Source organism: Pseudorasbora parva, chromosome 12, assembly GCF_024679245.1.
Source record: "Pseudorasbora parva isolate DD20220531a chromosome 12, ASM2467924v1, whole genome shotgun sequence".
Classification (NCBI taxonomy): Eukaryota; Metazoa; Chordata; class Actinopteri; order Cypriniformes; family Gobionidae; genus Pseudorasbora; species Pseudorasbora parva.
Genome location: NC_090183.1, coordinates 32,989,450 through 33,015,333, shown reverse-complemented (window position 1 = coordinate 33,015,333; position 25,884 = coordinate 32,989,450). Strand labels below are relative to the sequence as shown.

Below are 25,884 nucleotides of genomic sequence, written 5' to 3'. Positions count from 1 at the left end.
TGTAATATGCATTCCAATTATTCCCTGTGTGAATCATCATCATCATCATCATCATCATCATCATCATCATCATCATCATCATCATCATTTTTTTTTCTTTTTAAATATCATCATACAGTACATTTGATTTTTTTTTGTTTTATGTTGCATGCTATTTTATTTACCTTTTTATTTCAATTACATTTTGTGTAAAAACACTGTGTTCTGTTTTATGAGTAACTACATTTGCTGGAGGAAAATTTTGATGAACTTTGGCTTTTTATTGGACAGTTATAAAAGTACATTTTTACAAACAAACACATATTGATAGCTCATTGGTTGTTAAAATAGCATTTAATGACTATACAATATACAGTCACCAAAATGTCTTATCATAATGCTTGTAACATTGTCACATCATTTTTATGGCAGCAACATCCATGGGGGACAGTTTTTTTAAATGTACAACAACATTTTAAAGTGCATTCAGTTTTATACTGTTTGAAAAACATATAAGAATTATTCTATTATATTAATAATTGAGAAAAGGTGGTAGACACACCCTTATAATAGATAGCATGTGGTTCTGCCATGCTGACCCAGTGGAGGTAAGCAGAAGGCTTTATTAGTAGTAGCCTATGCATTTTAAACTTATGTGGAAAATTATGAAAAAAAAAGGAAAATTGTGTTTAAGCACTTACTGGATTATCTAGATTTTGTAACATGGTCTACTTATAATTCCACCATCGTCTCGGGTTTTATGCATGTCCTCCGAAAAGCTATTACAGAGGGCTACTTGTGTTTTAAGCATGTGACTTGGGTGAGAGAGCGCGCGCGCTTGCGTCTGCCAGCGTCTATCCATTGAAATTTTGCTCTGTCTCACACACACACACACACACACACACACACACGGACAACGATGCAGAGAGTGGGAGGGTCAAGCAGAGCTATGTGATGGGAGACTGACTTTATAGAGGAATATCCACAGGCACTTCCAAAAGAGACTGAGAAACCTCGGTGTCGCAGTCCGTTGGAGGATGTTAAACTGAACCACGCGCTTTACAGCTGCGGTCTGTTTCTAACTGTGCTGCTAGTGGATTTATATTCGACACTGTTCGAATAAATGCGGTTATTTCTTCTTCAAGGAACAATTCAGAGCACTACACGGATAACCTTACCTTCGTTTTAGAATGGGAACGATTTGTTACCGAAGTTGGACTATAGTGAAGTAGCACCGAATTAAATATTTAGGTGCTGTCCGAGCGACCTTTCGTCCGTTTTCACCAAACAATTTCATTTACTTCTGTGGGTTTAACGCTGATTCACGCAAAATACTCACATATAGAAGAAAAATAAAAAATTGTTTAAGCGAAGAATGAGAGGTGGTCTGATGAAGTTTCAACACTGACCTACGTTGTGGTGAGTTGCATTTTATTTATTTTTGTATTGCTGGTACTGTCAATATGGTTTAAATTGTTGCCAGTAGACGATGCACTGCAAATATAGTCGTTGCCTCAAGCTGCAGCGGGACAACTTTGAACAAATGCAATCTGATCGTCACATGATCGTTCCCATGAATGATGAGCATACAACAGCCCATCAAGACTACACTGATCCTTACACGAGTTACAACTGTGATCCCCCATGACCATTCATGTATTTATGCCATGGAGCTTGATCTCTCTCTCTCTCTCTCTCTCTCTCTCTCTCTCTCTCTCTCTCTCTCTCTCTCTCACTAAAAGCACACCAAGTTGGTATTTTTGCAATACTGCCGACATATTTTCTTAATAGATATATTTTATATATTTATAAACTTTTTATATAATTTCATAAATATATTTATAAACTTTCTCAAACAAGACACATTTATTTCAGAGGCAAATATTTCTTTCAAATAACAGACCTATATATTCAATATTTTTTTCTTCTTCTTCGTGTTTTAGGCATATTTTGTCATGAATGCTTGAAGATCGAAGATTTTATTCAATATCTCTAAAACAAGTCTAATATTTTAATAAGTGAATTTTATAAATATTCACTTATTAATCAGGTAGTAATTAAGTATGTCTTATTTTGGGGTTATTCAGATATTTTCCTGGAAAGAAGACTAAAAATCCAGATATATAATATAATCTCTCTCTCTCTCTCTCTCTCTCTCTCTCTCTCTCTCTCTCTCTCTCTCTCTCTCTCTCTCTCTCTCTCTCTCTCTCTCTCTCTATATATATATATATATATATATATATATATATATATATATATATATATATATATATACAATTATTTATTAATTTATTGTCATTTGAGGTTGACATTTCAGGTTACAGCTTATTAGAATTAATCAATAATTAATATTTTATATGATTCTGTAACTGCCAGTGATGTATAATACCCATGAACCACTTTTCAAACAGTTAACAATTACAATGTGGGACAGTGTCAGTGTGTGAAGCAAGTTTAACACCCCACAAAGTTGTATGCTTACGGAAAATCTATAAAATCGTATAAAAGTTTGCCTAGTGAAACAGCTGCTAATATATTACTAAAATTGGTGTCATTATCAACTGCACCATCTGTTATTAAAATAGCATATCAATTGCTTTAAAATAAATTACATTTAATTATAGCAAAATCCAAGAAGAAGGAGGAAAAATACTCCTTACATGACAGCTGTGAGGGTTCTGATGAAGAAATATGTTGTGTATGTAGTGTACAATACAGTTGAAAGCACTGTGCCAGCACCCATCTTCCTTTGACCAATGGGGAGAGTGCAGAAAAAAAAAAAAAAAAAAAAAAAACGATTTTGGCAGAATAGTGTTACATGACTCTTCATTATCCACAACAGACATGCTGGAAAGCATTTTTCTGATAGAGTCTGCATAACAAACGTTTAATGCTCTGCTTATAAATGGATGGTTCAACCAAACATGTACATTCCGTCAGGATTTACTCGCCCTTATGTCATTCAATGACTTTCTTTCTTCTGCAGAACACAAAGGAAGATATTTTTTTTAAATGTTCATAAACAAAGACATTTGGTGACCATTGACATCCATTGTAAGGATACTTTTTTTTTTTTCAAAATATCTTATATCTTACATTTAGAATATGTAAGAAAGGAAGTGATACTGGGGTTTAGAATGACATGAGAATTATTATTATTATTATTATTATTAGTATCATTGTTGTTGTTATTTTACATTTGTGAAGTATGCCTTGAATGTATACATGTACTATGCATACAAATAAACTGCAAGATTATTTGCCCCCCGTCCCCATTTTTTTAAACTTAAAATTAAATTAACTTAACTTAACTTAACTTAACTTAACTTAACTTAACTTAACTTAACTTAAATTTCTAATTGCAATGCGACTGGTGGCCCTAAGGGGAATTGCATTCTTGTGTCCTTTTTTAATTATTTGGGTCAGAAAGTAGATCTTGTAACTGCACATTTGGAAAATACATTTCTAATTGTGGTTCAATCGAGGCTCACGAAAGTTATGTATTATGAGTTACTACGGAGTGCTGTTACTCTTGCACTGTGGATGTCTTTGCAAAACAGTGACTGGCACCACAACACTGGCAATCTGAATGCTGCATTCACATTTCCCTGTGTTAAGGGTCTAAATAAGTGTGTGTGTGCCTTTGTATCCCAGCTGTCTCTCATCATTGCTATCTGCTGGCACAGTTTTTGCCATTTTCCAAAAACACCATTTAGAGCTTTTGGCGGCGACATAAAAGACAAAAAAGACCTTTTAGCGTGCACACACACAGACAATTACACAAATAAGCGCAAACATCAGCATCCGGTAGTGTGCTAGCTCAATGGCTCATTCATCCTATACTGATGTGCGATATAGCCACGGATGAGAGCCCAAGAGAGCCGGTGAAACCTTTCCCAGTCTTGTAAATATGCCTCAATGGGGCTTTTTTTCTTCAAATGGCTGTCTGCAGGTAAAGTGGCTCCCTAACAAGTCCTCAAATTAATGAATGACTCATGCATGAAGGCCCTTCTGCAGCAATTCCAGCACATCAGAAATTTCACAGCAACGACTGATTGGTTGAACATGCAGCAAGCAGACAGACCCGAACAGGATTGAAGCTTTATGATGGTGAGCCGTAGCTCATTATTTTATGATAATGAGCAGAATCACCAAATCCATCCTGATGCTGAGATTTCCACGAGACAAACGCGTGAAAAGACAGGCGCACGAACATTGGCTCCTTGATTAGAGCTTGAAAACAAAGAGACCCTCAGGAGTGTGCAGTTGAAAAGAAGGTAAAGATGTGACATGACACCTTTCAACTAGGCAAACAAAAACATTGATGCGTGTGCGAAATGACAAGCAATAAGAGATATGCAAGGAAGCAATGCTGCTAAAAGGTTTCAGCTGTCATGGGGACTTTTTTGACACAGATTTTGTTTGATTTTTACAAAACTTTTAAACCTCAGTGTCACATTGCGTCCTAACTAAAAGTGATACAAGCAACAAGCATTCTTATCCATTGAAATTTGTGTTTCTGTCCTAACCAGTGGTAAGCGTCAGGCGACGGGACAGATCATCTATCATGCAATTCCATTGGTTGCAACTGGCTGGGATTGTGTTGTATTGCACAGCATTTTTACTTTCAATGTGGACATTGTGTCAGATGTGCAACATTGATTTATCGTAACTCTCAACTTTATGTATGCCGCAACATTCAGATCATTAAATCCTACAGATTTCTATAAATGTTTTAGCTTATTTATGGCTTTAAGTTTAAATGTAAAGTACTTCGGGAGGCTTTTGTTTTCATAATGGCCTTTGTTTGAAGAGGAGACTCTATGTCTGGCTGAATTGAGAAAAGAAGACCATGGGTTGGTTTCTAAGATTAATTGCTGCTTTTTCCCCCTGTATTGCGCTGAGCCTTATGTGGCCAAATAAAAATGTAAAAGTAACAACTTTACGATCAAAAAGGCAATAATTAAAGCAGCAATTAAATCAGCACTGTACATTATCACTGCTCTGTGCATTATTACTGTGAGCTTTATTTCTAACCTGTAATCAATTCTTTGTTGGGATTTATTTGTACCAAAAGACATTTTAATGGAATGTACCCCTCTGTTTAATAGTTATGGTTAACTGATTTACTAGACACCTTTGAATACATGTCTTATTAGCAATAGATATTTAAACTGGACGACTCATAAAACGAATTAAAAAAAAGTTATAGCCTTTTTACATCACGGGTCATCCAAACATGATAATATTCACGATCAAAAGAATGGCTACCTTTTTGTTCATGCTTCCAACAAGATCAAAGGCTTTATTAATATAGATTTGTATTACAATTAGTCTTCTCATATATATAAAAAAGACCAATTATTGCTCCCTAGAGATATGAGTGTTTTCAAACCCTCATATTAAAATGTGTGCCATGTCCATAGAGACATTATACTCTCAGGGCCATTTTATATTAAATGTGGCTGCCAGAGTGTTGGTGAGCAAACAATGCAAAATGTATTCTTTCTTTTTCACTCTTGTGTTTCTTGATCTCTTTGCTTGCTTTTCCACAATACTTCGGGTCCGCCATTGTCCTTTTGAGTAATGCTCTGTGTAATGTGCAAAGACATGCGTATTCATAAGATTGTCATTTATGGACCTGGAGGATGCAACGAGATAGCATATGACATGTACATTTGCTCAAGTGTATTATGGTTAAAGTTTGTTTGTGTTTTTGGATATGGACACACAAGGTCAGTTGTATGTTATCAGCAGTACACTAAAATATACCTGAACATTCAAAACAAATTGATATTATTTTGTGTGATGTTCAGCGTTTCATCTAGAATCTGACAATTATTTTACTTTCATGGCTTGTCTGCTCCCAGAGGTCCATTTCTCATTGTGACAGCAAGATTAGAGGGAATATTTGATTTGCATTTAACACTCAACACAATGGCTGTCATTCCCTTTTCCCCTTCTGGTTCCGTGAACTGATATAAGCTAGTATTTCATATTTCTTTTATTGCCTAGGATATTCTCTTTGATACATTACAGACCACAAATCTCTTTGTACACATCCTTTTGTTCTCAAACGAAACACAGATAAATAATTATGACTTCCAGCCACATTATTTCGCTAAGCAACCTTTCACCCTCAGGCAAATAATGAAAAACACTGTTGATTGTCATGGGTTAGAGAATAACATAGCTAATTAAGAGTAAAAGCTCATTAGTCAGCAGAGAGAGGAGGATGTGAGGTTTATCGGTTCCTGCTGCAGACTTTGAATGTGGTTTCAGGGATGACTTGAAGTCAAGCCTGAAAGAACTAGAATTACAAATAGTGGGATCCTACTGTAAAAATTGTAATACAACCCTGTAATCAACTCTCACCCAAGATACACACTTTTGCAAGCAGCCAGACAACCCTCCATCCACCCTGCGGACACAGATGTAGAGCAGGAAATATCTTAGAGAATGTAGCTTCATTTGCATGCTTCCAGCAGAGACAGCCAAAGCTCATTGCAGTTGCACAGGTTAGGGTAAATGAAAGAACTGAACAGATGCCCTGAGTCCAAAGTGCACACTTGAATCTATCCTCTGAACAGGGTTGACTCAAATGCCATTAGGTCTCAAGTTTGAGAAATCCCAAATCTCAACATCTCAACCTTTCAGTAATACTTCCCTTTGAGCTTGGTCTTCCTTAGTTGTAATCAGTGTTGGGGAGTGACTAGTTACATGCAATTTAACTAGTTACATGCAATTTAACAGAGCTGATTCTCTGTACAAGGCATAAAGGTCTGGAATTGTTTAGATACTGAACTTAAGGGAGAGTCAAACTGGGTCACTTTTAAACACAAACTCAAGGACACTTTAATCAGAAGTCAAATATGTGACCACTGATTGTCAGCTTTGTTGCTATTGTTTTATATTGTATTATTTTTTTAAATTTTACTGTGTATTGTTTAATTTTGTAAAGGCTCACTAGGGACGGACATTGAGAATTAGCTTCGGCTAAAATGTTGTAGTATGTAACATTTGTTCCCTTTCGTTCAGTCACTCCGACGTAACGTCAGTGACTGACGAATGGGGGTTTCGCTTAGAAGCCTGTCATCTCCGAGACTAGAAAGCGCCCAATGGCAGTGCCAATGCCATGGGCATGCGAGATTTGCATGCGTAACTCCGCCTATCCACGTGGGTATATAAGGAAGTAGCTGGCATCATCGCATTATGTTTTAATGCTTCGGAGCCAAGGGTTACATACCTTTCACTCCTACAAGCCTTCGGAGTTAAGTCAGTTCTTCGAGACAATCAGGATCTTCCAGTCGGTGTTGGTGTTCGGCGCGTTCCAGCGGTCACATACTTCCTGCCTGCTGGTCAGACGATTGGTTTCCAGTTGGTGTGTGGTCCCCTGGGCGCTTCGGCATCGACTGCGAGGTTAATCCTCTCACAAAAAGAGCTCACACGTGGCACGTCCTTTTCAGGATGTCTCGCCCGTGTGCTTCTGGGTGTGGCCGGTCTCTACACTCTTCTGATGGGCACTCGCACTGTCTGGCATGCTTGGGCTTCCAGCATGCTCAGGCGGCGCTTGTGGATGAGTCATGTTCTCACTGCGGGAACATGGCCATCTCCGTGTTGCGGTCGAGACTCAATGATCTCCGTGCGGCCGCCGGAGTGAGAGTCCCCTCCGTCACCCCCCGATCTGACGTGTCCGCGGCCTCGGTCTCATCCGGTCCGCGGGGCGTCTCTTCGGCTGGTGGCCAGGGTGACCTGAGGGTGATGGTGTGGAATACAGCTCCGACGCTCACGCCTCGGCCCACACCCCCTTCTGTTGCACCGGTACCCGCGAGCGTTGTGATGGAGCCCGCGGCCTCGGTCTCGGCCGGTCCGCGGGTTTCGTTCGGCGCTCCAGAGGAGGATGAGATGTCGGTGACCGCATCGCAAGGTGGGCTAGAGTCCTCCGAGGATGAGGATTCGGCTGTGCTGCCGCCTCCGGGCGCGCCAGCATTGTCCGAGTCGGACCCGGAGTTGACAGCCATGCTTGCCCGGGCTGCCGCGGCGCTCGGTCTGGAGTGGAACCCTCCACCCCGGCCGGAGCGTTCGCGGTTAGATGATTGGTTTTTGGGTGCGCCACGACAGGACAGCCGTCCTGCCGTGCCCCCAATTCCTTTCTTCCCGGAAGTGCATGAGGAGGTTGCGCACTCGTGGAGGGCCCCCGTGTCTTCTCGCGAGCGTTTGGCAACCTCTTCCGCCTTCTCCGCCCTCGATGGGGCGGCGGCTAGAGGGTACACTGGGGTCCCCCCGGTGGAGCGTTCTGTGGCGATGCAACTGTGTCCCCAGAGCGCCTCCTCCTGGTGTGGCGACCCTAAGCACCCCTCCAAGGCCTGTAGATTCACATCTTCAATGGTGTCGAAGACCTACAGAGCTGCGGGGCAGGCCGCCGCTTCTCTGCATGCCATGGCAACCCTCCAGGCCTACCAGGCCAAGTTGCTGTGCGACATGCACGAGGGTGGAGCCGACCCAGGGCTCAGAGATGAGCTGCGTGCCGCGACCGACCTCGCTCTCCGGGCGACGAAGGTTACCGCACGCTCCCTGGGCCGGGTGATGTCCACATGCGTGGTCCAGGAGAGACATCTATGGCTCAACCTGGCCGATATGCGGGACGCCGAGCGGACGCCGAGCGTTTCCTCGACGCCCCCATATCCCAGGCTGGGCTATTCGGCGGTGCGGTCGAGAGCTTCGCCCAACAGTTCTCGGCCGCCCAGAAGCAGACTGAGGCTATTAAGCATATACTGCCCCGGCGGCCCGCTGCTGCACCCCAAGCGCCGCCGGCACAGTCGCCTCAGCTGCCTCGCCGCCGAGGGCGGCCTCCTGCGGTCCCCCCCGCTCCCGCGTGGCCACAGCAGCAGCCTTCACCCGGGCCGCGCCGCGGAGCGCGCCGCAAGAAGCCGCCCCAGTCCGCGCCAGCCCCGCGGCCCGCTAAACGCCAGGCCAAGCGGCGCTCCTGACGCGGACAGCTCAGAGATGGGCAGTTCTTTCCAGGAGACGGCAGCAGGGCCGCTCCTTCCCCCAGTGGAGGGCCGGGGGAGAATCTTTCGTTCCGCTGCCGCCCCCCGGGGTGGCAGCACCCTAATGTGGTTAAAGAAAGAACTGACATACCCATCTCTGAGCACACAGAGACCGGTGACGGCAGTGTGCGCCGCCCCCGGGCCACGCCGCTCTCGTCCCTCTCTGTCGCCAGCCCCCTCTCAGAGCAGACCCCAGTGGAACGCGAGTCCTTCCCTGGTCTCCTCTGTCAGGGCGCAGCTGTTACCCGCCTCCCCGACACCGGGCCGCTACGCCACCCGAGTCCGGGCCGGTAACGCTGCCTCGCTGCCCCACCGAGGGTACGCCGGTGCTCCGCATGACCCCGTTGGTACACTCCCTGGGAGCGTGGCTACAGCTGCCGGGACTGTCCCGCTGGGTCGCACGGACCATCCGGCTCGGCCACGCGATTCAGTTCGCGCGAGCTCCTCCCCGCTTCCGGGGTGTCCGGTACACCGTGGTGGGGTCCAATGCCCCAGTCATGCGTGCGGAGATCGCTACCCTACTGGCGAAGGGTGCGGTCGAGCTCGTCCCTCCAGCCGAGATGAAGTCCGGCTTCTACAGCCCTTACTTCATTGTACCGAAGAAATCCGGTGGGTTACGACCGATCCTGGACCTTCGCGTCCTGAACCGATCCCTTTACAGGCTTCCGTTCAGGATGTTGACTGCGAAACGCCTTTTCGAATGCGTTCGTCCATGCGATTGGTTTGCAGCGATCGACCTGAAGGACGCGTACTTCCATGTGTCCATCCTTCCGCGACACAGACCGTTCCTACGGTTTGCGTTCGAAGGGCGGGCATATCAGTATGCTGTACTACCATTCGGGCTAGCTCTGTCCCCTCGCGTCTTCACGAAGATTGTCGAGGCAGCCCTTGCGCCACTCCGGCAACAAGGGGTTCGCATCCTGAACTATCTCGACGACTGGCTCATACTGGGCCACTCTCGGGACCGGGTGTGCGAACACAGAGACCTGGTTCTCCACCACTTAGCTCGTTTGGGCCTTCGGGTCAACTGGGAGAAGAGCAAACTCTGCCCCGTGCAGAGGATCTCTTTTCTCGGTATGGAGATCGACTCGGTCGCCATGTGCGCGCAGCTTACCGGCTTGCGCGCGCAGTCGCTGCTGACTTGCCTCAGGCAGATAGAGAGCAAGCGTGCGGTTCCACTGAAACTGTTTCAGAGGCTCCTGGGGCATATGGCATCTGCAGCCGCGGTAACGCCGCTCGGATTGCTTCATATGAGACCGCTTCAGCACTGGCTTCGCGATCGAGTCCCGAGATGGGCATGGCGGTCTGGCATGCTCCGGGTCCCAGTGACTCAGGCCTGCAGACAGACACTCACCCAGTGGTCGAACCTCAGTTTTCTACGGGCAGGAGTGCCCTTAGAACGAGTTTCCCGGCATGTTGTTGTGTCAACAGATGCGTCCACCACGGGTTGGGGTGCCATGTGCAATGGACATGCAGCCGCCGGCTCTTGGTCAGAGAGCCAGAGCCGCCTGCATATCAATTGCCTCGAGTTGCTGGCAGTACGGTTCGCCCTGCACCGCTTCCGAGCGTTGCTGAAGGGTCAACACGTACTAGTCAGATCGGACAACACGGCCGTAGTAGCGTACATCAACCACCAGGGCGGTCTACGCTCCCGCCGCATGTCTCAACTCGCCCGCCATCTCGTTTTATGGAGTCAGAAGCGCCTGAGGTCCCTTCGTGCTGTCCATATCCCGGGGATCCTGAACCGTGCAGCCGACGAGCTCTCACGGGTTCAGCCAATCCCTGGGGAGTGGAGACTCCATCCCCAGTCGGTCCAGCTGATTTGGGATCAGTTCGGGGACGCACAGGTAGATCTGTTTGCCTCCCACGACTCGTCCCACTGCAGCCTGTACTATTCCCTGACCGAGGGCACGCTCTGCACGGATGCACTGGCGCACAGCTGGCCGCGGGGCCTACGCAAGTATGCGTTTCCCCCAGTGAGCCTTCTTGCACGTGTTCTGTGCAAGGTCAGGGAGGACAAGGAGCAGGTCATTTTGGTCGCCCCGTACTGGCACGGCCGGACCTGGTTCCCAGAACTAGTGCTCCTTGCGACAGCCCCTCCCTGGCCAATTCCTCTGAGACAGGACCTACTCTCTCAGAGACGGGGCACCCTGTGGCACCCGCGTCCCGATCTTTGGAACCTCCACGTGTGGCTCCTGGACGGGACGCGGCAGGTTTGAGTACCCTACCACCTCCGGTGGTGGCTACCATCACTTCCGCTCGGGCCGAGTCCACGAGACAGGCCTATGCGTTGAAGTGGAACCTCTTCGTCAATTGGTGCTCTTCTCGCCAAGAAGACCCCTGGAAATGCCCGATCGGGTCTGTGCTCTCTTTCCTCCAGGAAGGGTTGGATCGAAGGCTGTCTCCATCCACCCTGAAGGTTTATGTGGCCGCTATCGCCGCCTACCATGACCTCCTGGACGGGAAAACGGTAAGTAAGCACGACCTGGTCATCAGGTTCCTGAGGGGTGCGAGGAGACTACATCCTCCTCGTGCTCCTCTCGTACCCTCTTGGGACCTCTCAGTAGTTCTAAGTGCTCTGCAGAGGGCCCCATTTGAGCCTTTGCGGTCAGTAGATGTTAAGTTCTTGTCTATGAAGACAGCGCTCCTGACCGCACTGGCCTCCATCAAGAGGGTAGGGGACCTGCAGGCATTTTCGGTTGACGAAGCGTGCCTGGAATTCGGGCCGGCCGACTCTCACGTGATCCTGAGACCCCGGCCTGGATATGTGCCCAAGGTTCCCACCACTCCGTTCAGAGACCAGGTGGTGAACCTGCAAGCGCTGCCTTTGGAGGAGGCAGACCCAGCCTTGGCACTGCTCTGTCCAGTACGCGCCCTTCGCGCTTACGTAGACAGGACGCAGTGTTTCAGGACCTCAGACCAGCTCTTTGTCTGTTATGGTGGGAAGCTGAAAGGGAAGGCTCTCTCAAAGCAAAGGCTGTCTCACTGGATAGTGGACACCATTGTTTTGGCTTACCAGCAGCAGGGACGCCCATGTCCCCTTGGGGTCAGGGCCCATTCCACCCGGAGTGTGGCCTCCTCTTGGGCTTTAGCACATGGCGCTCCGCTGACAGACATCTGCAGAGCTGCAGGCTGGGCGACACCAAACACATTCGCCAGGTTTTATAACCTCCGAGTGGAGCCTGTATCCGACTATGTACTCGCCTCTACAAGTGGCCGGTAATGGATTGGCTCAGGTGTCTTCGCTTGCTCGCCATTCCACTCCACGGACTGGATACGTGCGATATTCTTCTCAGGTGAGTTCCCCGAGAGCCCTGAGCTCCTCCAGCACTGACGACGCCGACGCCAGTAAGTCTGCCCTTAGCCCAGACACTCGTGTCCGGCCAGGTGCCCCATGTGCATGGTTCCCCTCCGGCGACCCCCACATGTGTATTTCCACCGTAAGCCTCCCTGAGCGGGTGTATTCCCTTGGCAACCTTGCCACCTCCTGGGGTTAAAAATCCACCTTCGGCTGGTACCCCAGTGATCTTCCGTATGCAGCCCCCCGGGGTCATACGTGTATCCCTAAGTCCTCCCTACGGGTAGGCATCTTGGCGCATATCTCCTCCTGGAATATGCCTCCCAGTGTACCTTGGTATTCCTGCGTTAAGTAGAGGCCTTTGACCGTCCTAACTTGCATCAGGGTTCTCACGCTTGCGCAGGGCACTGGAAGACAGCCGAGTGGCGTTATTGCATTGGGACCCCCATTCGTCAGTCACTGACGTTACGTCGGAGTGACTGAACGAAAGGGAACGTCTCGGTTACGTATGTAACCCTCGTTCCCTGAGGAGGGAACGGAGACGTAACGTCCCGTTGCCACATCCGCTGTACCGCTGGAACGGAGTTCAACTTGGCTCCTCAGCAGGTAAAACATAATGCGATGATGCCAGCTACTTCCTTATATACCCACGTGGGTAGGCGGAGTTACGCATGCAAATCTCGCATGCCCATGGCATTGGCACTGCCATTGGGCGCTTTCTAGTCTCGGAGATGACAGGCTTCTAAGCGAAACCCCCATTCGTCAGTCACTGACGTTACGTCTCCGTTCCCTCCTCAGGGAACGAGGGTTACATACGTAACCGAGACGTTTATGTGACATACTTGTCCCTACTCAAATAAAAAAAAAAAAAAAAAAAAAAAAAAAATGTTACAGTTAATGAGAAAAAATATGTGTAGTAAAATTACAGTTACCTATGAAAATGTTTAATGATTACAATGGGGGTTACATCTGAATATTTTCTGGAAAAAGCTAGTATATGTTGAATTATATGAATTTGTTGCTTTGCCTGTTTTTGCCTCCTGCCATTTAAAGGCCATTTAGTAAAGCAATGCTGTTCTGATTCTTTTAATTGGTTCTCTTGTTTGAATTTTTCTGAAAAGATTTAGGCTACAATCTGTCTAAGAAGTGCCACCATGGTGAGTGATAAAAATGCATTCCAGTGCTGGAAATTAGAAAAGTACTCAAATGTAATCCGTTACATTACTTTAATAAAGTAATTGAATAGTTACACTGCTTATTACATTTTAAATAGGGTAACTTGTAATCCAATTACATTTACAAAGTAACCTTCTAAACACCAGTTGTAATTTAAGTCCATGGCTGGAGATAGTTGGCTATATGGAGTTGTAGATGGCAATTAAGGATTGATTGTTTTCTGAGGAAATACATTTATTTAATAATATTACAATTGTATTCAGGTTTTAATATATGTGTAATTTTTTATAAATAATAATTTTGACTGGAAAAAATGGAAAAGTCAAGTAAATGTAGTCTTTTGTTTCGAGGAAATGTGAAGCTCATGATCTTTAAAATCACATGAACTCTTTCCCTGCCAAACACTGAATTTTCCGTTATTTGTGAGAAAACGCTTCCTGGCCAAACACAAAATTTTCTGGGTTTCTGTGTTTTCACTGCTAGACGCTAGGGAGTTGCTTTACACATCTTCTGAATGAGTATTGCATCTCTTAATCAAAACACACACAAGGAAGACGGAGTAAAACAAGTTATCTTATGTAAGCAAATGCATATGAAAAATAACATGATCATCAACATTAAACATAATATAAATCAAAACTATCTAATGTTAGCAAATTAAATGTGGACCCAGGATGAGCTACAAGACCGTGAAGCATTAGGGGTGTTGATGAACTCGATCTACTCCATCTGTGTTTAATCATCCCTCTGAATCTGATCTGGATACAGTCTTTCACAAAAACTTGATTTTCTCAGCTTTTTGTTGCTTTTTTTATGAAACTTAACCATATTTAAGTGTTGATAAAAAAAAAAAAAAGGAATGCATGAAGCTAGAATATTTTTTATTTTTTTTTTTTTTTTTTTTTTTAAGAAGAAGTTTAGCTCTTTCTTTTCATACATTGCATGCTCAGATATTCATAAAGCAGAATACTCTACGGGATTTTTTATTTTGGTGAAAATGGTCAAAAACCATGGCGGTGGCTGGCAACTTTTTAAAAAAACGCTGGCAGGGAAAGAGTTAACTCATTTGTGTATTATTCAAGCTGTTTATTATTTTAATAATTTATTGGGTTTATGGTGTTATGGTGTGTTGCAATTGTAAAAACATTATACAGAAAAGCAATTTTTTCTTTCTTTTTTTCTTAAAGTTAGAGTAGGCAATTTTGGAGAGGCTAGCAATAGCAAGCTAGATATGAAAGCACAAGATCTCTCAAATCCTCCTCAATATTACTACTTCTCCAAAACACAAATGCACACAGTCAGAGCAGAGTCTGCAAAGCGTCATGAGTATTTAATCACCTCATGTGTCAAAGCATATACCATTACAATAATAATGGACATAAACAACTTAGAGCTCTGACTTGTACCACCTGACTGCTGTAGATTAATTTCGATGTTGATAGTGTTGCTGTGGAAACATGATTCTGAGTCCAAGGATGTGAACAGCTCCTGGTAGAACGCCATGGGTTGACATCTCTTAATTATGGTAATTTAGAGCAAAAGCTTGTTGTTTTGGTCGAGGAGGAACAGTAAAAGATAAAAGGCTGTGTTTTGTTTGTGGTGCTGGGCAAGAGAGTCTACAACTCTGCAGCCTAATGGAACATTGTCACATGCCTGTCCTGTCGTGTGTGCACTTGTGGGTTTTGTTATGTTGAGCATGTGCTCGCGTCCCTGTCAGTTCCCTCCCCCTTGTTATCTGATTATTGGTTAATTTGCCCCACCTGTTCTCCCTCATTATCTGCCTTGTTTGTTCCCTTTATAATCTCCTTGTGTTTGTCAGTCTGTGTTGGATCCTTGTGTAATGTCTGCGTCTTCTGTCCTCCCCGTGATTCTGTTGGTTTGTTTAAGTTTGTATTTATATTATTCTATTATATGTTTTTCCCCCTCGTGGGTTTTGTTTTGAGTTTATGTTTTATTTTATAATAAATTATCATTTTCTGCACTTGAGTCCTCGCACCCTTTTCCCTTGTCTGTGACGTGACAGAAGGATCCAACCATAGAGGACTCAGCAAGAGGATTGTTTATTTTTGTTGTTTGCTCTTTGAACTATGGAGCTAACCAGGCACGTACAGGTGATGCGGCAGGTGAACTCTAAATACATCCGCCAACAGGGGGCGGGTGTAAGAGAGTTCGCCTGCAAATTCCTTATTGAGGTGCATCACCTGTACCTCAATGAGACAGAGAAGGCAGAGGTGTTTAACCTCTGCCTGGACATGCCTCTCAGCCCCATGGAGGTTGAGAGAATGGGAACCCCGGACTTTTGGGAGTTTGTGGAACAGCTGGACTCCAGTCCCTCTAGGACCAGGGGCTGGATAGCTCCGGTGGTTCCTGTTCCAGTGGCCCCAGTTCCAGTGGCCCAAGCTCCGGTGGTCTCTAAAAGGAGGAGGAGAAGGAAGGCTCCCTCCGTGCCTGTTCTTGTGGTCCCAGCTCCAGTGGTCCCTGTGCCGGTGGTCCCTGTGCCGGTGGATCGTGTTCCGGTGGTCCCTGTGCCGGTGGATCGTGTTCCGGTGGTCCCTGTGCCGGTGGATCGTGTTCCGGTGGTCCCTGTGCCGGTGGATCGTGTTCCGGTGGTCCCTGTGCCGGTGGATCGTGTTCCGGTGGTCCCTGTGCCGGTGGATCGTGCTCCGATGGTCCCTTTGCCGGTGGATCGTGCTCCGGTAGTCCCTGTGCCGGTGGATCGTGCTCCGGTAGTCCCTGTGCCGGTGGATCGTGCTCCGGTGGTCCCTGTGCCGGTGGATCGTGCTCCGGTGGTCCCTGTGCCGGTGGATCGTGTTCCGGTGGTCCCTGTGCCGGTGGATCGTGTTCCGGTGGTCCCTGTGCCGGTGGATCGTGTTCCGGGGGTCCCTGTGCCGGTGGATCGTGTTCCGGTGGTCCCTGTGCCGGTGGACTCCGTTCCGGTGGTCCCGAGTCCGGAAACGGCCTGGAGGGCTGTGATGGGATGCTTTGTGGTGGCAGTCCTGCATGCGTGGAAGGAGCACAGGGCTTTATCCGAAGCCCCGGAGGAAGTTCCGGTGGTCCCAGTTCCGGTGGATCGTGTGCCGGTGGTCTCAGTTCCGGCGGATCGTGTTCCGGTGGTCCCTGTGCCGGTGGATCGTGTTCCGGTGGTCCCTGTGCCGGTGGATCATGTTCCGGTGGTCCCAGTTCCGGCAGATCATGTTCCGGTGGTCCCAATGCCAGCAGATCGTATTCCGGTGGTCCCAGTGCCGGTGGATACTGCTGGACTGGAGAAGTTTCCCCAACGCCCTGCCTGCGCCGCTGAGGCGCCCTGCTCTCCCTGCGCCGCTGAGGCGCCCTGCTCTCCCTGCGCCGCTGAGGCGCCCTGCTCTCCCTGCGCCGCTGAGGCGCCCTGCTCTCCCTGCGCCGCTGAGGCGCCCTGCTCTCCCTGCGCCGCTGAGGCGCCCTGCTCTCCCTGCGCCCCTGAGGCGCCCTGCTCTCCCTGCGCCGCTGAGGCGCCCTGCTCTCCGTGCGCCGCTGAGGCGTCCTGCTCTCCGTGCGCCGCTGAGGGGTCCTGCTCTCCGTGCGCCGCTGAGGCGTCCTGCTCTCCGTGCGCCGCTGAGGCGTCCTGCTCTCCGTGCGCCGCTGAGGCGTCCTGCTCTCCGTGCGCCGCTGAGGCGTCCTGCTCTCCGTGCGCCGCTGAGGCGTCCTGCTCTCCGTGCGCCGCTGAGGCGTCCTGCTCTCCGTGCGCCGCTGAGGCGTTCTGCTCTCACCACGCCTCCCTGGCGCCCCCTGCACTCACCGCGCCTCTCTGGCACCCTGCTCTCACCACGCCTCCCTGGCGTCCTGCTCTACCCGCACTGCCCTGGCTGCCTGAACTCTATGGTCCGCCCCGGCCGCTTGAACTTGGTGGGCCTCCCGAACTCGGTGGGCCGCCCTGGCCATTCGAACTTTGTGGGCCACCATGGCCTCCTGAACTTTTTGTTTTCCTCGTTCCTCCCTTGTTTACCCCTCCCTTGTCTGTACCTTCTTTGTCTGTCCCTCCCGTGCCCCCCTGGTCTGTCCCTCCCGTGCCCCCCTGGTCTGTCCCTCCCGTGCCCCCCTGGTCTGTCCCTCCCGTGCCTCCCTGGTCTGTCCCTCCCGTCCCTCCCTGGTCTGTCCCTCCCGTCCCTCCCTGGTCTGTCCCTCCCGTCCCTCCCTGGTCTGTCCCTCCCGTCCCGCCCGGGTCTGTCCCTCCCGTCCCTAGTGGAGCGTCTGGTAGCCGCTCCTTAAGGAGGGGGTAATGTCACATGCCTGTCCTGTCGTGTGTGCACTTGTGGGTTTTGTTATGTTGAGCATGTGCTCGCGTCCCTGTCAGTTCCCTCCCCCTTGTTATCTGATTATTGGTTAATTTGCCCCACCTGTTCTCCCTCATTATCTGCCTTGTTTGTTCCCTTTATAATCTCCTTGTGTTTGTCAGTCTGTGTTGGATCCTTGTGTAATGTCTGCGTCTTCTGTCCTCCCCGTGATTCTGTTGGTTTGTTTAAGTTTGTATTTATATTATTCTATTATATGTTTTTCCCCCTCGTGGGTTTTGTTTTGAGTTTATGTTTTATTTTATAATAAATTATCATTTTCTGCACTTGAGTCCTCGCACCCTTTTCCCTTGTCTGTGACGTGACAAACATGCTGATGATGTTTGCTTGTGCAGGGTGAGCGGAGGGATGGAAAAACATTGCCTACCCTACCTTGTTACTTTTGAAATGTTTATGGATCTTCATCTTCATTCTTCCATTTAAAGTAAAGGCATTGAAATCCTAGATATTTGCCTTTTTTTAAAAAAATAAGTAAAGTAGAATATTTTTTTAATAGTAATTAAGATTGTGGCATAAAAACTCAGTGAAGCTTGTACTTAACCTGGCATTTTCTTTTAATATTAGTTTGAGAATAATACAATTGTTTTGAACAAGCTAGCAATCGCCCTGTTGTGGAACTTGTGAAAATAGGTGTGGAGAAAAAGAATTTCAAACAAAGATGAAAAGTTCACAACATCCTGTGAGATGCATGACTAATCACAATCTTAGTGGGGTTCAAACAAAGTTCGAAGTAGCAGCAAAATCAGTTCCATTTTCATCTCAAGTAATTGTCATCTCCACAACAAAACACAAGGAAACATGGCAATATAGGTCAGATAAGCGCACCTGTAGAATTTGATAAAATACCTCACTGTTAAAAGCACGTTCTAAGAAAGTGTGAAAGACGTTTATTCAGCTAGTTCGAACACCTAGTCATTCCATTCTAAAGATTCTTATTTTAGCGACCTTGCAGGGATGTTCATCTTCATTGAAGACAACAAAGGGAAAGAAATAGCACTTTCAATACATAAAAGAAAAAGAAAAAACACTATTTCTTGCTAACTGGATATTCTTTGTATTATCTCTTTGGTTTTAGTCAGTTATTTATTTATAATCCGTCCACAATCACTTTATGAATATAATCTAAAATGACTGAGTTGCACCGCTGCTTAATGAATATGACTCAATGTGCTTGAGCAAAATGCTATACCGTTTAAAACAGATTGGCTTTTTGTCATTCAGACAGCTATTTTGTCTAGTCTGTTTCTCTCTTATTACTAGGCATGGCTGTAGTTTTAAAATGATTCGTCCCTCTAGGTGAATACTCAGGACCTTGTCATATTCACCATTTACATGATAAATTACAATACCAGGGTTTGTATTGCTATTGCAGGCCCTGCAGGTTATGATACAAATACTCTTGCAACATCTAGTTTAAATGAAAAATTGCCATGTCATGTAGCAAGGCCTGGATGGTCGTGCAAAACTGTATACATAATTTTCTCTCTATTAAAGGCTTAAAACACCTTTTTATGAGTTCTACAGTGGCAACACAAATTTTAATCCCACATACCTCTAAATAATTATTTTCTCTTCATTCCCCAGAAAACTAGCTACTGGTTTGATGTTCTCTCCCACCAGACCTTTGCTTAATTTGACGTATGCAGATACTTATTACATTTCTTAATTATCCTCATTTATATGTTTACACTTTCTCCCCCATCATTTATTTCTGTTCATCCCACACATTTTATACATCAATTTTCTTTCATTCCCTCCACACGTCACACTTGTCAAGTCGAGTCAAATCTAATCAGTTTTATTTGTAAAAGCGTTTTTCCTAGTACATATTGTTTCAGTGCCTCTTTTATAGAAAGCTGTGGTTTAATCAACATAAAGTTGTGTAGGAACCAACAGAATTGTCAGTTTTATGATATTTCATACCAGCCTGAGGATATTTCAAGCCAGTTTGCTTTTCAATTATATTTAAGTGGCACCATTGGTGCTTTTCATGCGTCCGCAGTTGATGATAAAAAATACATTTCTCTCTCAGGCTAGATGTTTTATTTGTGGTATACATCGGCTTCTCTTTCAGGGTGGATCGGTTTAACACCATTTGAAGAAGTGTATTGTTTTTGTAACCACATATATTGTCTGATGATGCCCCTGTAAAAAGGGAATGACACATACCTGATATTATTCCTGCAGATAATAACCAAAATCCTGTTACTGCACTAGGTGGGGGAGATAATGTGATTATAGCAGCAGATTGCTTTGAAATGAACAGTGCCCTCAGTTAATACATATTTACATGTTGGTGTATGAAGATAGCATGCAGGTGAAGATATGTTGAGTTAAAGTTGCGGGTCTGATCTCAAAGAACTGGAGAGTTAAAGAGATCACAACCCTGCTCTTGAATAAAGTACTTAACTACAAGTTGCAGTGAAATGTATGGAAGCCTGTTTTCACCACAGCTGAGTAAAATATATAATTCTCAATATAATATTAATGAGAAATTTTAGTATCTCATTTATATTGAGAAAGTTTCTCATAATAACAACTTAGTTTCTCATAATAATGAGAAACTTTCCCGTAGTAATGAAAAACTTTTTGTAATTATGACTCAGTATCTCATAATAATGAGAAACTTTCTTGTGATAATTACTTTTTTTTCTCATAATAACGAGAAACTTTCTTGTAATGAGAAACATTAGCAACATCCGCTAGTCAAACTAAGCCGTGTGAGAGTTTGAGAACACTGCAAACATGGCACGTTCTGCAAAACAGTTATTTTTGTTGAAGTCACTGTAATCTACAAAGTGCAATCTATAGCATAAATAACATCAATGATAAATTATCACTGTAACGATGTTCTTAGATGGGAAGGAAGGAGGCGGGAACCGGCGAATGTTTCACAACTTTTTAATTCAAAATAAACAAAACGAAAGTAAAACCGCGGGCAGCCCCTCACGGACGACTGCCCGCAAATACCCACAAAATAAAACGTGGGCAGCCCCTCAGGGACAACTGCCCACACAAACATAATAGAACGTAAACAAAACTCAACATAAATCCAGGCCTGGTCCTCTCTCGTCTTCCACTGCCTTGGCTCCTCCTTTTATGCTCCCGTCACTTGGCCGCGAGACGAGACCGGTGCGTCACGCAGCTGGTACTCATTACCACTCGTCACCGGCCCGCTCTCGCGGTCCCTCGCTGCTTGCCACACCACAATCACTATATCTTCCATATTTTACATGAGCACAAGAAGATGGAATGCAGAAGCAAAGCGGTAACAAACGGCACCTGCTTGTGCTCACCGGTGGATATTAGCATGAGTGCGGTGGCCTACAGCCAAACGGCAACCTTCCTGTCTCGCTTAAATTCACCACAGAAGTGACTTAAACTGCAATTTGTCGACTGACCGCTAGAGACAGGCTACACATGGGAGAACTTTACAACATAAAAGCCTGGTTCAAAATTGGTATTGGTCTATAGCTAAATTTGCCCTTCGTGGCAACTGTGAGGAGTTATAACTCACCCATTTAAGTTATATCAAGCCTTAAAGGGTTACTTCATGGATTAGCATATGGCTTTGTATAAGAAGAAACCCTGAAGTATATTCAAATGATTGCGCTTTCCCCCCTTATATCCCCCTGAGACAAGAGATTTATGCATTTTATTTCTGGAAAAATTCCTCCTATGATGCAAATTGACGATATTTGCATCATAGGAGGAATGTCTGGCCAAAGGCTAAAGACTACAGCCAGCAGAGGGAGCCATTTCCGCATGTTTTGAACCCGTGCATGGGGGATGGGAGATCACACACTCAGAGCTCAGCTGGCAGCTACAGGCACTCATTTAAATGGAGCTATGGTGAGCAATGTAAGTCTTTTAACTTCTCAAATTAATTTCTATGAAAGTTAAGCTTGCAAAGGCATGAACTGAAACGCGCCAGACTGAACTCGCGTTGTGAATGTATGCCGCGAGTGTAGTCGCGATTACCTCAGCTTTCATCATGAGAGCTCATTCAGCTCATTTATCTCACTCCTGCAGTTATTGCTCAGTGCTGTGAGACTCGCGCGGCGACTCACTCATTATATTGAACAGACACGTTCAGTTGTTAATTGTAGTGTCTTCTCCAACTCAGTCACAGTAATCAAGTGGGTGGCTTTGGTAATGGCCTCACAGGGTAGCAGAGCATTCTGGGAATTGTAGACTTTCATCCCCATGAGACAAAAATACATTTTCTCTCTTTTCTCACTCTAGAAGGCACCAAATTAAAAACTAATTTCACATTTCTATTACATTGATGACTCAGTTTAAATACAGATTCATCTTCCCAGCGCTGAAGTACCCCTTTAAATTCTGCATAATTGAGGGTGTGGCTAATTGAGTGACAGGTGGATTGCCACTGCTGTTGTTTTGTCTGTTGTCTGTTAGTCCAGCCGTATACTGCCTCTTTGCCTATTTTCAGTTATCTGGGAGTGATGGCATGACAGTGACAGCCGGCTCTGCCTACTTTTGAGCTTTAAAAATCTTCTTCAGAAAACTACCGGTGACATCACGGACATTTCTTTTAAATCGCTTCCTTTCCTTGCATCTTAGCTCCACCCCCTTAGGATGCAAGGGAAGGATACACCTGCGTATCCTCGCTCAAAACTCCTCAGGATCTTCCTCGCAACCCAATCCTTGTATCCTGGTGGTGCAATTAGAGAATTGAGATGTCCTTCAAGAGGACTGACTTTGATCGGTTTCTGGGTCACAGGATTGAGGACTTAGGAGCGAGGAAACGAGGAAGCATCAATTTGAGTATTGAGAAACAGTCATTATTACGAGAAAGTTTCTCATTATTATGAGATACTAAGGCCCCGTCCACAGGGAGACGTGTTAAGCTGTATACGTAAACAGTTTGTATCAGTATTTCGTCCACACGGATACGCTGTTTTAGGAGCCATATTGAATTACCATATATACTGAAACCAATATATTTTTGAAACCCTAGTGGAGAAATCTGAAACTGACACTCTTGCACTTTTGTGTGTACAGCCAATCCATGTATTATTTGAAACGGTGATGTCCTCACACCACGTCTCACGCAGTAAGACAAGAAGGAATACAGTTACGGGCACTGGGCATGCGCAGATCAGTATTGCGTACTTTATTCACATTTGGGGTAGGTGTAGGCATTAATAGAACACATATTTTATCCTGAGAATTTGTCTCTCTTCCTAACCTCTTCTAGCCACAACTCTCCTTCTCTGTTTTTAATGCATTTATTTGGCAGAATTAAAGCGCCACTTACTGGCCTGGCATGTATACTACATCGTTTTGAGTCGTTTTAGTGGTTTCAAGTGTACGCAGATAAAGATATAAGGTAACCTCTGGCTTCGTGTGGATTTGGCCTAAGTCATAATTAGGAGAAAGTTTCTCATTATTACGAGAATGTTTTTCATTATTTAGAGAAAGTTATTCATTATAATGACTTACTAAGCTGAAATAGCTCAACATTATGTTCAGAAGAGAGCATGAGCCAGCAGCCCCATCTATCTCAAAGCTTCACTCTGCCCTCGTGACTAATATTACATGCCTTTTAATCGTCATTTTTTTTCATGTTGCCACCTTCCAAGCAGAGCTACCATCCAAAAAAAAAAAAAAAAAAAAAAAAAAATTTGAACTAGAACACAACACATATAACAATGGTTTGCTCTTGGGAGAAATGTAAACAGTGATTTTACACAAAAGCAAAGTGCTTGTTACTCAAGGCAGAAAAATAGCAAGTCAAAAGAACTGCTGATGGAAATGTGGAGATTGCGGCATTTGAAAGGCCCCTTTTTTTTGGTGGTGCACTGTGGCGCTGAAGCGCAGCGCATTGTAGGATCCCTACTGAGTGGTTACTGTGTTCCACCGAGACTTCCTCATCAATATGCATGTAGAAGTACGGATGTCTGCGTTGAAGAATTAGATGTCATGCAGCAAAAGCCTTGCTTTTAAATCTGCTGTAATCACAGCAGAAAGCGTTGTAGCCTGGATCAGGGCTATATTCACACCGTTATGAATGTGTGTCAGCATGCAACATACATTATATAGTTGTGTTGAAGATAAGGGTGTTGATCATGTATGAAAGACCTCCTATAGGAATAAATGCCAAAGGTGGACATCTTATGATTATGACTCGAAATGTTAAGCTTGAAAATATTTAATGATTTGAAATGCTGACCAACACCTTTCCCATCACTATATGCACTGCAATGAATATAGGCATAATAGCGCTTCTGTTTTTGATATGCACATCACAATAATTAGGGGTTATACTAAGCACTGATGCGCAAGTCAGTGTGGTGCATTTATGTTGCATGTTTTAAATTTAGGTTCTGTATTTTCATCTGCATTTGCATCTCTTTTCACACTGTTCCATGTAAGTATGATGGTTTTTGAAAGTCGCCCACACATGGCACACATGACTTGACAGACTGGCATCAGAATACAGTAATGAGACTCTTTTCCAACATCTGGTTTGGTCACGGCTGTGAAAAATGATTGACAGCACTTGGTGGAAATATAGAAATAATAACAGGGTTAGAACAAGGGGCGGAACTGCAGGAGACACTGAGAACTATACTGAAAGAGATGTTGAATATGTTCTCATGGTATCTATGTACCACGGGACTGAATTGCAGTACCTGCATTTAAACTGTAACTATTGCCTTTTTATAAAGTTTGCACTGGAAGTGAAAAGCTTGTGGAGAGTTAGAAATAATTTGGATTAATATAAGAAGTATCTTTTTTTTTTCTTTTTTTTTTTAATGGGGAATTTCTCTATCTCATATACCAGCGCAGTTGCACAGCGGATGCTAAAAATGGAAGCATGTGCACAGGAGGATCTTATTATTTCACTTACATTCTTTTATTGTTAATTTGGTGATACTTTGTTCCTCTGAAGTACTAAAGCACTCATTACCATGCAGAGAACATTTTATGTGAATACATTACACTTCTCACTTACAGACAATTAGTAGATTATTCCCACAAAGAATCCTCATACTTTTCTCCCCTGTCTATGTTGACAAGATCTCTCCGGAGTCCTAAATAGTTTTCGTGGCCTCAAGGAAACAGAATTTCCTGCTAATTGCTTCTCTATGTTTCTTTCTCTGTGTGTGTGCACTTTTCACTTAAATGAACAGTTGTTTTGGTGAGTTTGTCTGAGTGGAGGTGAAGGTGACTAAGTGTGTACTAATGTATCTTTGTCCTTGCTGTGTGATTCTGTCTGCTGTGTGCGTTTAGGTGAGCGTTTGTGAGACCGAAGCCATGTTGATCTTCAGTGCCGGGTGGTGGAGTGTGGTCTTGCACCAGAGCCTGTGCTGCTGAAGGCTTGTGCTGCTCCCCCATGGCTCTATGGGAGCTGCTGCTGCTGACTTTCAGCCTCCGCTGCTGGCTGACAAGCTCTGTCAGTTTAGCTGAAGATGGCCCTGCAGGACCCCTGGACTGGCTTCTCTCTGACAAGGGCCCCTTTCACCACTCTCAAGAGTACACTGAATTTGTGGAGAGGAATCGTCACGGATTTTCCACGAGATACAAAATCTACAGGTTAGTTGTAAACGAATTGAGGCCTGTATGTAGTTACGTACGTTTTGATCATGACCCACTTCCTGAGCCATTGGTACTATATATAGGCCTAATGTATATTCACTTAAACATTAATTAAACATAAAACATGTACATTTATCAATCTAGACATTTGGAAGCCTTGATCATGTCAGAATGGCCACACGCTGTATTTTATTGAACTTTGTTTCCCAGGATGCATTATTTGAATTCCTTAGAATCGGAACAAGTAGTAATTTCCTCTTCTGTCATTCTAATTACATTTCCTGTGGGTGTAACTCAATACAAAATCCAACTGATGAATCAGAAGGGAGGATATTATTAATAATTTGTTATGTATTTTGCCCAACTCAGTTATTCTGGTTTGTTGTTTTTATAAAATAATTCTGTTACAATCAGTGCAGATATCAGAACATGTAAAGAACGTTTAACAGGCAGGAATGGGACATTTTATTTACAGTACAGAATTATA

General features: G+C 45.1%; 1 protein-coding gene across 1 annotated transcript in view; it reads left to right on the top strand.

Moving 5' to 3' along the window:
- Positions 1 to 837: 837 nt before the first annotated feature.
- The window catches only part of brinp3a.2 (bone morphogenetic protein/retinoic acid inducible neural-specific 3a, tandem duplicate 2), a 64,545-nt gene continuing 39,498 nt past the window's right edge, over positions 838 to 25,884 (top strand). The window contains exons 1-2 of the mRNA XM_067459907.1: positions 838 to 1,398; positions 25,092 to 25,394. Coding sequence (XP_067316008.1) covers positions 25,195 to 25,394 — 200 coding nt within the window. The 5' untranslated portion in view covers positions 838 to 1,398; positions 25,092 to 25,194. The remainder of the gene's footprint in view (positions 1,399 to 25,091; positions 25,395 to 25,884) is intronic.